This window comes from Rhea americana, unplaced genomic scaffold (assembly GCF_003343005.1).
Source record: "Rhea americana isolate MKP2758 unplaced genomic scaffold, rheAme1 scaffold_10, whole genome shotgun sequence".
NCBI classification, from domain to species: Eukaryota; Metazoa; Chordata; class Aves; order Rheiformes; family Rheidae; genus Rhea; species Rhea americana.
In genome coordinates this window covers 7,480,343-7,493,110 of record NW_028185039.1, presented here as the reverse complement: position 1 = coordinate 7,493,110, position 12,768 = coordinate 7,480,343, and the positions used below count along the sequence as shown (strand labels likewise).

The 12,768-nt window shown below is 35.9% G+C and overlaps 1 protein-coding gene across 1 annotated transcript in view; it reads left to right on the top strand.

Moving 5' to 3' along the window:
* PARN (poly(A)-specific ribonuclease) overlaps window positions 1–12,768 on the top strand; it is a 58,081-nt gene that overhangs the window by 23,907 nt on the left and 21,406 nt on the right. Inside the window, exons 19-20 of the mRNA XM_085302981.1 lie at window positions 4,220–4,306; window positions 10,198–10,272. Of these exons, the coding sequence (XP_085159107.1) occupies window positions 4,220–4,306; window positions 10,198–10,272 (162 nt within the window). The remainder of the gene's footprint in view (window positions 1–4,219; window positions 4,307–10,197; window positions 10,273–12,768) is intronic.

The window sequence follows — 12,768 nt, the reverse complement described above, 5'->3', positions numbered from 1 at the left end:
AGCAAATGATCCTGAAAATGATTTTGGCTACCTTGCTTCACAGTTTGTGAGCAGTAGTACCTGGACTTGACTTCATGCTAAACATTAGGATTTTTTTTTTACCACATGAGATTGTGATTAGATAAAGTTGAAAAGTATTATTTGAAATAATTTTATTGYTGAAATTATTTCAGATTACAGACTTAGGGCTGCAATGGATTGCTAATATATTTAAATGAAAGCAGATGTAATAATTTAAAGAGCGTTATTCTTACGGGATTTTACAATGCAAGGGGGAAAATGTTGGATGAGTGTTACCACTTATGTCTTGATTTATGAAAATGTGAAGTCCTGCAGGTCAGTCAAGTCCTTGACTAAGATGAAGACTTAATTTTAGATTGATGGTAAGGTACACAAATGTCTTCAATGTTACTTTCAGCTTGATGGCACTTTTTTATCTGAATACCTTTTCTACTCTATGTACTGAAAAGCTCTAGCTGAAGAATGACCCTTTATAGCTATTAGTTTAATAAATATGAATTTAATAGTAATGGGATGTGGTTCTAGAAAGATGGAAGTAACTACTAGAGAGGAGAATATATGCTGTAAGGACATGTATTGAATTTTTAAATGCAATACAAGATTGCATCACTGGGCTGTTGCTCCGTAGAGCTATTGGAATGGTGGTCTAATTACGTTACATACTTATTTCCCCAACTGCTTAGTATCAAGTGGAAGGGTAGTATAGGTAAATACTTTAAGACATTGGGAGATTGTCAAAGCTACCAAGCTGTGAAGCTGCTACTTCCACTTGCTGCCCAGTTCACAAGACTTGATGCTTTGTCAAGAAGAGGAGCCAAGAAGAGTCTATCTGGGGAGAGGGGTATTTATCAGAAAGCTACTTTTGTGGCACAGACTGATCCAGATGTGCTAGTGGAGTCTAGAACAGGAAGACTTTCTAAACTACAAATGGGTAGCTGTTTTAGAAACTTTAAACCTTTGAGTAGGAATAAGATTTAAACACTGCTGTAGGCTGAGGAAACTATCTGATCACTTGTTGTTTGTAGGTTAAGCATAAGGCCATACTCTTGAGGTAGATATGCTTGCAGACTGGATTTTTAAAAAAGCAGTTGCAGTTAAGTAGGTGACTACTGTAAGTTCTGCTGTATTGTCAATTTATTTGTTCTGTAGTGTTAGAACTGGTTTTTGCAGCTTCTGCAGAAATAATGGAGTTCAATGACATGTTCCGTGTTATATAGTATTGAACATATGAAAGTGACTTTCACCATATTATTTGATTATTGTATATTAAAAATTCCTTTAAAAAGAATAAAGTTGCTGTACAATATGCCTGTAAAACATATTATGAATCAAATATTTATCACCTGTTTAGGTGGAAGGCATAGAGGTTTGACAAAGTTCAGCAGTGAAATTAAGAATATACTGATATTTGAAAGGGTATGAATAATTTTTTCTCTTGTCAGTAAATAAATGCTGTTATAACCTATACCTGAAATGGGACAAATTAAGGTTCTAATTCTCTACTATTGAATTACAAAGACTTACAGAACCTTTGAAGAGCTAGTGGTGAATAGACTGTACAACAGTGAAYTGGTACTCATTGGTTTGTTAAGATAACTCGTGAGTTTTCAGAGGTTTTGGCTTATGTGGTGCTTTTGGTGCTTAAGTTTAAATATCATGTGCTTTTTGGTTTATGAAGTAGCAGCTGTAAGGCATAAAGACTGCAACTGTACTCATGAAGGGGTTACTTTCTTTAGCTAGTCTCCCTCCAATGTGATGCTCAGGTATTTAGGAAAACTGATAATTTGTTAGCAGGAAGTTTCTAATAAACCCATGCTAGCCTTGCACATTTTGACTGAATCAGGTTAGGGTACCTAAAAGCAGCTCGTAAGTGACTGAAAGCTGGCAGCCCTGACATCTCCAGATAGTACAGTTTCATCTGAAAAGATGTATTTCTGCATACTAGTCTCCAATATAAATTTTATTTCAACTGGTATGATTGGACAGATGACAACTTCACCATTTGTTGTGTGGTAGGTAATGTTGTTGTGTCCCTTTTTTTACAGCTTAAAAATTAGGTTCTTTTAAAGGATAGTTAGTATTGGAAGGAACYTCTGGAGATTATCTGGACCAAGGTCCTGCTCAGGCAGGATCACCTAAAGCAGGTTGCCCAGGACTACATCCAGTCAGATTTTGAACATCTCCAAGGATGGAGCACTCTGGGCCAGCTGCTTCAGTGTTTAACCACCCTCACAGTGAAGTGGCTTTTTTTGCATTCAAGTGGAATTTCCTGTGTTCCTGTTTGTGCCCACTGCCCAACCAAACTGTCACTGGACACCGCTTGTCCTGTCACTACCCACTGCTGAGACGAGTCTGGCCTCAGCGCTCTGGATGTGACCTTACCAGTGCTGAGTTGAGGGGAAGGATCACCTTTCTCATTTTTTTGACAACACTCTTTCAAAGACAGCCCAAGATGCCCTTGGCTTTCTTTGCATGAGGGCACGTTGCTGGTTCACAGCAACTTATCAGCAACAAGAACTCCCAGGTCCTTCTCTGCAAAGCAGCTCTCGAGCTTGTTGGCCGCTGCCTGTGCTGATGTAAGAGGTTATTCCTCCCCAGGTGCAGGACTTTGAACTTCCCTTTGTTGAAATTCATGAGCATCTTCTCTGCCTGTTTCTCCAGCCTGTTGAGGTCCTTCTGAATAGCAGTGCAACCATCTGGTGTATCAGCCACTCCTCCCAGTTTTGTGTGATCTGTGAACTTGCATAGGGTGCAGTCTCGTCATCCAGCTCATTAATGAAGATGTTAACAGTATTGGCCCCTGTATCAGCCCCTGGGGGACACCACTAGTGACTAGTCTCCAGCTGGACTCTGTGCTGCTGACTGCAACCCATTTACCTATGTGGAACAAAACAAGTAGTCTGTTAGAAGCAAAACTTGGAAAAGTGGTTTTCCTGTAACTTTATCAAAYGTTCAGTAATGCAGTTATGAGACTGAGTTATGATTGCATTTGTTTTTGCTGCTAGTACATTCATGATGGTACTTCCTTGAATATTTTTTGCTATTTTATGATTAGATTCACATTGTAACCTTTGACTCAGAAGGCATGTTCATTTTGAGATCTCTGTCCTGTTTCATGAGATGTTTTCTTTAGGAGCTTTTGTTTCAGAGGCCTCCAGATAACTGTTCTGTGCTATTGAGTTAACACAAGAGTACACTTTCATTGGGGGTTAGGGGGGAGGAAAGGCTTAACACTCCTCCCTTCCGCCTAAATCCTAAAAATCTGATGGATCTATTCAGGAGAGACACCATAGCTGTCAAAGAGTACTATTCTCAAGTTTATTCAAAAAAGAAGCCTTATTTGTGGAATAGGGCTACACCTGAAAACATAGCTTCTTTGTAAACAAACCTTCTATGTAAAGCACATGTCAGACTGGAGAAGCTACCACTTATTGTAGCTACCATGTATTAACTGCTAATGATTTGCTGTATTTGCAAAATTAGCAATCCACAAGACTCRTCAGTAAAAGTTTCACAGCTACATCTTAACCAAGTGTGGCAACAAAAACTAACAGAAGATTGCTCTTGCGTAATGGAGTTACAAACACTCCAAACTCAGATACAGCACTAATAGTGCTGCAGTCTGATCTTGCTTTATAGTCTGATCCTAGACACACGTGCTCCATAAACAAGAACCACCTTGAAAAGCCGTTTTAACTACTCAGCCTATGAAGTAAGTAACATGAATCATCATATGTAAGATAAATATTTTAACTAGATAGAAGAGTACTGAAGGTTAGCTCTAGTTGTTTTTGCATAGTATGCAATTTTTTTATGCCTAGAGCTTTGAAATATGACAATAGAAACCAAGCAGTTTACCAACATAACTAAACTGACCAGTAAGTTTCATAAAACTATATCCACCTTTAAGTGTCTAAACATGTATTTGGAATTCTTTCAAATGTTTTGAATTTGTATTAAAAAAAACCTTCTGATGTGAAACAAAATACTAGTCTARAAAGKATCAGCACAAAAATAAGTCCTATTTTTAATGCTGAGAGCAAAGGAGATTGGAAAATAGTGAGGTTTGTWTATAAAGGGAGGTGTATAATGAAATTTATATGCTGTACTTCTACCAACTCCAGAAAYTTTTGACTTGAATTTCTCTTTCARATTCGCAAAACAAATGCTTTTKTTTGTTTGTTTGTTTGTTTYGCAGTGCAGCCAAAGCGGGATCATGTGCTTCATGTTACGTTTCCCAAAGAGTGGAAGACTAGTGACCTTTATCAGCTTTTTAGTGCCTTTGGTGAGTAAAACAGTCTGTACTTCCTTACATCTTTTTTTTTTTTTTTTGTCTTTAGCAAGTTCTTCTGTGTTTCTGTTTGTTTTTAATCTGTGGTATGGGTTTACTCCTAGTATGGGTAGTGATGAATCTTCTTCAGTAATTGTTACAGGATGTGCTGCAGACTTGTAATGATGTGCTGCTGGACTGTTCTTCAGAAATCTTTGTACCTACCTTGTGCTCAATGAGTATCATGGACTTTTGGTTCTGTTATTCATAGCCTCTCCTGGGACAAGGCAGGAATTTATGTAGGTGACTGAAGTGGAAGGGGATTGATGTGTAGGGTAGACTGAGGTTTGGGGAGTAAGGGGTACCCCACAGATGGTTTAACTTGTGTAGAATTTGGCTATTTTATATTTGGCCTATGCAAGTTCAAGTTTCTAAACCCTGTGCAAGTCAGGGAAAAAAACAAAAAAGCTATCTAATCACTGGGGATTAGTAGTCTTGTATAATAACATAAGCTCTTCATGCCCTTAAGTTATATATTAGTTAACTCACACTGATCTCCTGATACCCAGCTCTTACAGAAGACGGCTGTGGTTATACCCAAAAAAGAGAAAGAATGAGCTTTTATACAGCCCTGTCTTGGATGTTACTTYCAATACTTTCATTGCAGATTACTTTTAGTCTTAAATAATTTAAATTATTTTTCTATGATGTTTGCACTCTTTTGAAACATTATACCTATTGATAAGCGAAGGAAAGTTTTACATTTTTTAATTTGTTAAATTTTTGTTTAGAAAGCAAAGAAATAAGTTATTTCTTTGGGCACAAACTGAAACACAGGAAATGCTTTCCATTTCTTAAACGATAAGTTTTTTTTTTTGCATAAAATGAATGTCATTTCTGTAGTAAAATAATTTTTTGCTTGGGTTTCTAGTTATATTTTGCTCACAGAACKGTATGGAAAGCAGCCTGTTATTTGTTATATATCATAGACATTTATGCATCTTGTCTTTCTGAGATTCTGTAATCAAAGCTTTACTGTCAAATTAGAATAGATGCCCCTCAGCAAACTTGGCGTTGTCACTCCTRTGCTTACAGGTTACCACGCTGCTTTATATCATGGCAATATTCTTTTCTTTGCCTTATTGTGATTCAATAGTCTGTTGAAAGTCTCTGGATATATATAAAATTGATGTGAAACTATTCCTTYTGACTTTCTAATCTGTATTTCAGTACGATGCCAGTAAAATGCTGTGTGTAACTTAATGTTCGAGGTTGGCAAATCTAGAATGCAAGAGTGTAAAAAGTTAAAGGCAAGAAATATTGAAGTTTGAACATGWTTTTTAATAAGTGTTTTTGGAGACTTAACCATATAACTTGATCTTACTTTAACAACTCCTCCTTTTTAGTGATGGCATGAAATGCAGGCACAGATCGTTACCACTAGAGGTCATACTTACACGTTTGAAAATACTATTCAATTTTAAAATTCTTGTTTCTCTCACTTTTTCTGATTTTAATGCACTGAATGTTTTCATACTTCAACTTAGAAGATGATGATATTTGGATAGGACTAAATCTGTATTTTATTTTAGGTCATATTGCACAGACATCTCAAAACAAACTGCAGATGTTGCCTTCTAGAATTCTAGGAGAACTCATACTGCTTCAGTTGTGGCTGGACAGAGAGTGGGGCAGTGTGAGGTTAAATGATTTGCGAAGAGCCCAAAATATCACAGTAGTAGCAGTCATGAGTTATTTTCTTATTTATTATGCCACCAAGCAAAAGTGTTTTTAAATTAAACCCTCTTACTTGGATTAAATGTCAGTTGTTCAAGTGAATAAAAATATTAAACTGACTTTATAGAAATTTTTTTTTGCCTACTAGTCTAGTAAGCACTGAAGCAGAGTTGTAATCTTCTATCGAGCTTCCAATGAAAGYGCTGAAACAGCTGAAGGGGCTGCAGTGTTAAACTATTTTACATTTGCTACTCTAGAAGGGGGTGTTCAGGATTTTGAAGTCTTTCAGTACTGCATACCAAGTGGACACCTGTTCATGCAAGATGTTTTCGCAGTCTCATGRCTGAATACAGTTCCTCCATGTAAGTGTTGCTGTCCCCTCAGCGTGGTACTATGCAGTCTCTTAAACATTAATTTTATTTAAATTCTTAAATTGTGTAGGATTTTTAGGCCATGTTGATGGATTCAAAAATGTGAAGGTACTTCAAACAGTATTTGCTGGAATTCATAGCTTTTGGTGTGTATACTCTTTACTTAAATACTCATTTACAAGTTTCTTAGGTTATGACATCTGTTCCTGCATCTTGCAGGGTACTGCAAACTCTTTAACATCAGCCTCCTGCTCCACCTGCAGTGTCTTTTTCAAAGGTGAACCATCTTTTAGCCTCTAGCACACTGTGATGTACTAAGTATTTACCAGTAGCTGGAGTTCATCTAAGTGGGTGATTTGCTTCTTATTTTAATCCTATTTTTCCTCTGCATTTCTGGCCTTTCCTCCCTCCTCTCCTGCCAGTGTTTCCTCCAGCTGTTCTTGCTTTCTTTGCATTCTGTCCTCCTGCCAGAAGGATTGAAGGTCTGTTAACCCTTCTCAGTTGTTCACCAGGCAAATGATGATGTGATGTATGCTTTATGCCCTGCTCATAGAGTAAAAGGTTCAACTCTTTCTGCTGTTTGATGCAATGAGTGTCCAGAAACTGTATGCAATCTTATCATGGTGTAATAATTCATTGATAAGGAACTGTCAGTGTGGTCGATTTCTTCTTAGTATAAGAAAGTAGAATATGCTGCTAAATTTTTTTTGGATGGATGAGGGTCTGTGTAATCCTAATAGCCTATCTTAAGTGGTTATTTGCCAGCAGATGTTGTTTAGAAAACAGTTAAGAACGGAGCCAAAATAAAACAACTGTCCTGACTTCTAGCAATCTGCAACTTACGGATTCATGAGCTAGTGGTCACACTAGTGTCTTCACTAATAGCCTTTCACAGCTTTCTGAAAGTCAGTCTAAAATCTTTTTATATCCCATATATATTCTTGTCATGTGTAGCACTTGGTAGTTAGCATGTAATTAAACATGTAAAAATTGATTTTAAAACTTCTGCATATTTTATTAGTTATTCCTTAGTTCTTTTATAAAGAAACAATGAATTGCCTCTATGTCCTTCATACCAYTTCTGTTCTTGCATTGTATCTCCTCCTCAGACATGTATAGGTGTCTTTTTCTTTTCTAGATTTTCTTTTGAAGGCTGAGTCCTACTTTCCTTACTCTCTTCTATGGATACATTTCCATACCTTTGATCATTCTGGTATAAAAGCTGAAGAAAAATTTATTTGAATGGTGAAATCCATCACTATCATTTGATCATATGAATTTTAGTACTATTTGCATTTTTGTATATATACTGAGAATTTTCAAATTTATTTGTGTAGGACTTTAATTTCTTATTGGAAGCAACAGAACAGATTTTCTCCTGGTCCTAATTGGATGATGGTTTATTTCACTTTAAAGTATGTTTTAGTTTGCTTTCTATTTTTTTTACTTTAACCTTCTTTTTAGTGAAGGAAGTTGTTTGACACCACATATACTAACAAATAGACAAGGATCCTATAGGCTAATGCTATTCTTCAATRTACTGAAGGCATTTGATCTGTTTGCGCTGGAACATCTGTCGTATGGGGAAAGGCTGAGAGAGCTGAGATTGTTTAGCATGGAGAAGAAAAGGCTCAGGGTGATCTTAGCAATGTGTATAAATATCTGAAGGGAGGAGGAATATCTGAAAGATGGTGGCAACTCTTCTCAGAGGTGCCTAGTGACAGAATGAGAGGCAGCGGCCACAAACTGAAACACAGGAAGATCCACCTGAACATTAAAAAAAATAATAATAATAAAATAAAAAAACTTTTTTTTTACTGTGAAGGTGGCTGAACGCTGGAGCAGGTTGCCCAGGGAGATTGTGGAGTCTCCCTCCTTGGAGATGCTCAGAAGCTGACTGGACAGTGTCTTGGGCAATCTGCTATGAGTGACCCTACTTGAGCAGATGGTTGGACTAGATGATTTCCAGAGGTCCCTCTTGGCCTCAGCCAGACTGTAATTCTGTTGTAGGCAAGTGTGGAAAAAGGCATTATCTGTCTTATTTCTCTATAGCTGGTATTCTGTAACATTACTGAATATTGCTGCTTTAGTTAGCCTTTCAGTAAGTTGGCATGYGGATATGTTGATTGCTAAATATTGTGCTTCAAGTACAGATGCATTTGCTTTTCAGACCTTTATTGACCTTAWACCATACTTGTGAAATGCACAATATTTACAGAATGCTTAGCAGTCTTGCTGAATGATCTCCTCTATTAATCTTRTCTCTTAATTTCCTATTTCTTCATAATAATGAAATGTGGCATAGTCTGAGAAGAATATCTGTTAAGCATGGAGAATTGCGTAACAACACTTATTGCAGTTCTCTTCAGACTGTAGTTCAGTTTCCACTGCTTAGTATTAGACCTATTCTTGAAATTATATTTTAAGTGTGTAAATTGTGCAGTAATTTTTAATATTTAGAGAAAACTGGATGTAAAGGTCCTAGTAAATGCACTATAATTTTGAAATTAAACAAAAAAAAATCAACTTTGCCTTCTTACRTGTTTTGAAATGTTAAGTTACCTGCCAAGAGTATATTCTCTCCCCAGTAAAGACCCTTCCCTGTAATGCAGCTGAGGTATGTGTTCTTGGAAGTTTGAATTATTAGAAATTTGAATTTATTAACCTTAAAGTCTAACATTTGACTTCTYGTATAGAGTCTTTATAATAGCAGACTTACCTCTGCTATAGGGAAATATCAGAAAACCATACTGAATTAATTGTGGCTTTGGCAGTGATCAAAATGATTAGAATTTCATGTCCTAAATAGCTAGCTTGCTACTCAAATGTATAGCATGCAAAGTAAATCTATGTAGGCTTTTATTTTTTATAATTACAAAAATCTGTTTATCTGATTGGATTTCAGAAGAGCCTTCTAAAACCTTGTAACTTGTATGTTAAATTAGATTTCAATAGATTAAACATCTGAAAATAAAATGCATTTTAAGGCAGTTTGCATTATTCTCTAACCTTGTAATGTTTTGAGATTAAATGGTGATGTAGCATTATGTATAACTTGATTTCCTAGTCTACCAGAAAAAAATTGCRCCAATTTTCCATCTCTGAAGTGTACAAACAGTAGAGCACTTAGCTGAAGATAGGAGATATAAATGGATTTCAGACTATATAAAGACCTTGTATGTGTGTATGATGGGAACTCTTCCCTCCACTCTTGCTATACGTTATAATTCCATCTACTGGAATTTCKTGTTTGAGTGTCTAGTGAAGGAAGAGTGAGTAGTAATTGGAGCTCAATTATGCTTTATCTTTAGGAAATACTGCTTTCTTGCTTTCTTGAAGGATGGAGAGATTTTTAAACCCCAAAGAGCTGTGGTGTTTGTTTTTGTTTTGTTTTGGTTTTTTTGTTTTTTTTTGCATAGGTGAAATTTTCTCCTCTATAGACTGGATTTTCTTTTTCTTTAAAAAAAAAAAAAAAAAAAAAAAAAAGCCTCTGAATAAGCATAGCTTCTGCTGATTAAAAAGGTATTAGGTATGTTGCCTTTTGGTCCTTTYTATAGTGGGTATGAGGGTRTACAAGTCTAACAGTTACTGCTTTCCAAACAGTTCCAGGCTCGTGGCTCATGTACAACTGTGTATGTGCCAAGCACTTTTACAGTGGACTAGTTTTGACAAAAGCATTCTCAGCTGAAGTTCCTCTTAGTTATCTATTTTCTTCTTATCTATTACGGCACATCAGACAAAATACATAAATCAACCTAAGACAAAAATAGACTTAATCGTTTCTTTTACCTTTTCTAGGAAACATTCAGGTTTCATGGATTGATGACACATCAGCATTTGTATCGCTAAGTCAGCCAGAACAAGTTCAGATAGGTAAGTACTTCTGAAATTATTTCATTATTAAGACTGGACTTCAGCGAGTTCCTGTGAAATTCTCCCAAGCCAACAGGATTGGTATTTCTGGTGGCAGAAACACTGAATTGGTCAAGAAGCTATAGGAGGAATGAAACTTCTGTAGTACCAGTGTATGTGTTCCAGCAAATAGGACAAGCCTAGTTAGATTTGGTTGAGTTGTTTTTATTCTGTTACCCTCTGAATATCTCTACAATTTGTTGTAGAGTATAGCTAGTTTCTTCACTTAATACAGTATTTGTTGCAGTTGCTTACTGTTTGCTTTGTACAGAGCAGAGCTRTTTGGACTGTCATGATCTGTCTTGGCCTTCAGATATGTTTAGGATTGATATACATGGTCTGATTTGCTTTTCTTAATTTTATTTTTTTTTTATTTTGCAAAAGAACACCTGTGAAAAGCCTTTTGATGTTTTGTTAAACACAAGCAAAATAACTTTCTAACTAATCAGAACTGGCTAACGTTTCTAAAGTTTGCACATTAATAATATGTGATCTTTCCAGACAGTTTTTAAAATTTCATTTGAACCTTTGAACTCCATTTCATATTGCATCTAGTTCACTCAACGTCAGACTTGACATTCAGCTTACCCACTTGGCTTTTCACAGGAAAGGATAAACTTGTAGTCATTTGGTGTTCATTTTGTTTTCATATTTGCATGTGTTCTTTTTACTGTTTATAGGAAAGACTCGGATTTAACATGCTAGTCAGAGACATGCACTGACAGTCTAGGTAGTACCTGGTGCTAGGAAGATTGTTAAGGTTTCAGTTCTTTTACTGAGGAGTAAAAGATGATGACAACAACTGGATTAAGTATCTTGTAATGGATAATGACAGCTTACCTGTAAATAAGATCAGAACTATGTGGGACAGTGAGCACAAAGTTAAAATGCCAAGAAGCAGAGGATTTAGGAGGAAAATTATTCAGTCAGACAAAAAAGCAGCTAGCTTGATTTTTATAAGTAGTAAACAGTAATTTTAGCAGTAGTGTTTTGTATGGAATGGAGTAAGCCTGAGGCAGGCCTAGGCTCTATGGTAGTACAGTAGTTTTTACAAAGATGAACAGAGTGGACAGCTGTCCTGGCTGAAAAATAGTAGTAGACTCTAGTCTACTACTGCAATGATGCTACTGCAGCAGTCAGTCACTTGTGCACTGTGATCTTAACCTGGGTTTAAAAATATCGATGCAATTATGTGTTATAATGCCAAGCAYGCAGCCAAATAGCTGATGTTTCACTGCTCCTTCTTTTCTTATAACTTAACATTGTTACAGCAAATATATATTATGGAAAGAACTGAATGTCTGCAGAAGATATAAAACTGAGTCTTTGACATGGCTACTTTTATTAAAAAAAAAAAAAGTCTATTTATACATACATATATACATATGCATGCTTTGACAAAGAAAGAGGCTTCTTCTGTGGCCTGTATGCTAGGAAACATTTTATTTTTTTGTTTGAAAGTTCAGATAACTATAGCTGCTCATGAATTTTTATGAATTGGGGTAGTAAAATCTCATGCACTGAAAGTACTGAACCAGCCAAGCTGACAAACTATAGCAGCTTCAGTTACCAAAGAGCTATGACACTTTTTACTGTAAAATGGCTTAAACTTCCTGTTTCTTGCTGTAATAAACACATCATAAAATCCATTCTATTATTCTATTTCCTATTCTACTTTTTAACTTCTTTAATGAACTACTTTGAAAATAAAAGCCAGTATTTGTGATTTAGTGGGCTATATTTAAGTAAAGAAGCTAGGAGAACTAACTGTGGTCTTTTTTTAACTTGTTTTTGTGTATGTATCTGCRTCTTCTAGACTGTATAAAAAGCCCTGGAGAACTGTCAAACAAGATAATRTAGTGCAAGATGTTTCTGTGGGCATATGTTTATGCTTACCTCTTAAAGAGGTTTCTGGCTTGGAATTGATATTAATAAGTGTATTTAACAAAGCACATGTGCAACAAGAACATCTATGGAAAATAAATGAATTAAGAATGGTAAGAGTGTGCATGTGACATTTCCCTGTACTGGTAGAGTGGTCAAATTTGACCTCATGAGTCTAAGCATTGCATTGCAAAAATATTCAGACTTGGTTTGCAAGCCTTTTTAATAAGGGACTGTGTGCAAAAAAAYTGAAAGTAGGATCCATTTTGTGATAATTTGGGTGGAGCATTAACTGATTCTAGGACTACCAAAAATTTTTTTTGAACTCYAGATTTGAGAGGTATCTTATTTTTCAGCTGGAGCAACAATTCAAGTACTGAATTGTTGAAATACTGAATATTTTGCTGAAATGTAATAAAAACTGAACAGCTGATCGTTTAAAGACTGATCTGCACTTATCCCCTGAAGCACATATCAGGATAGATAACCAGAGCTGATGAATCTGTCTTGTAACCTGTTTTATGCCTTTTTCTCTGTTCAACCTGTTAAAACAGAATTTGAAAAAAAAAAAAA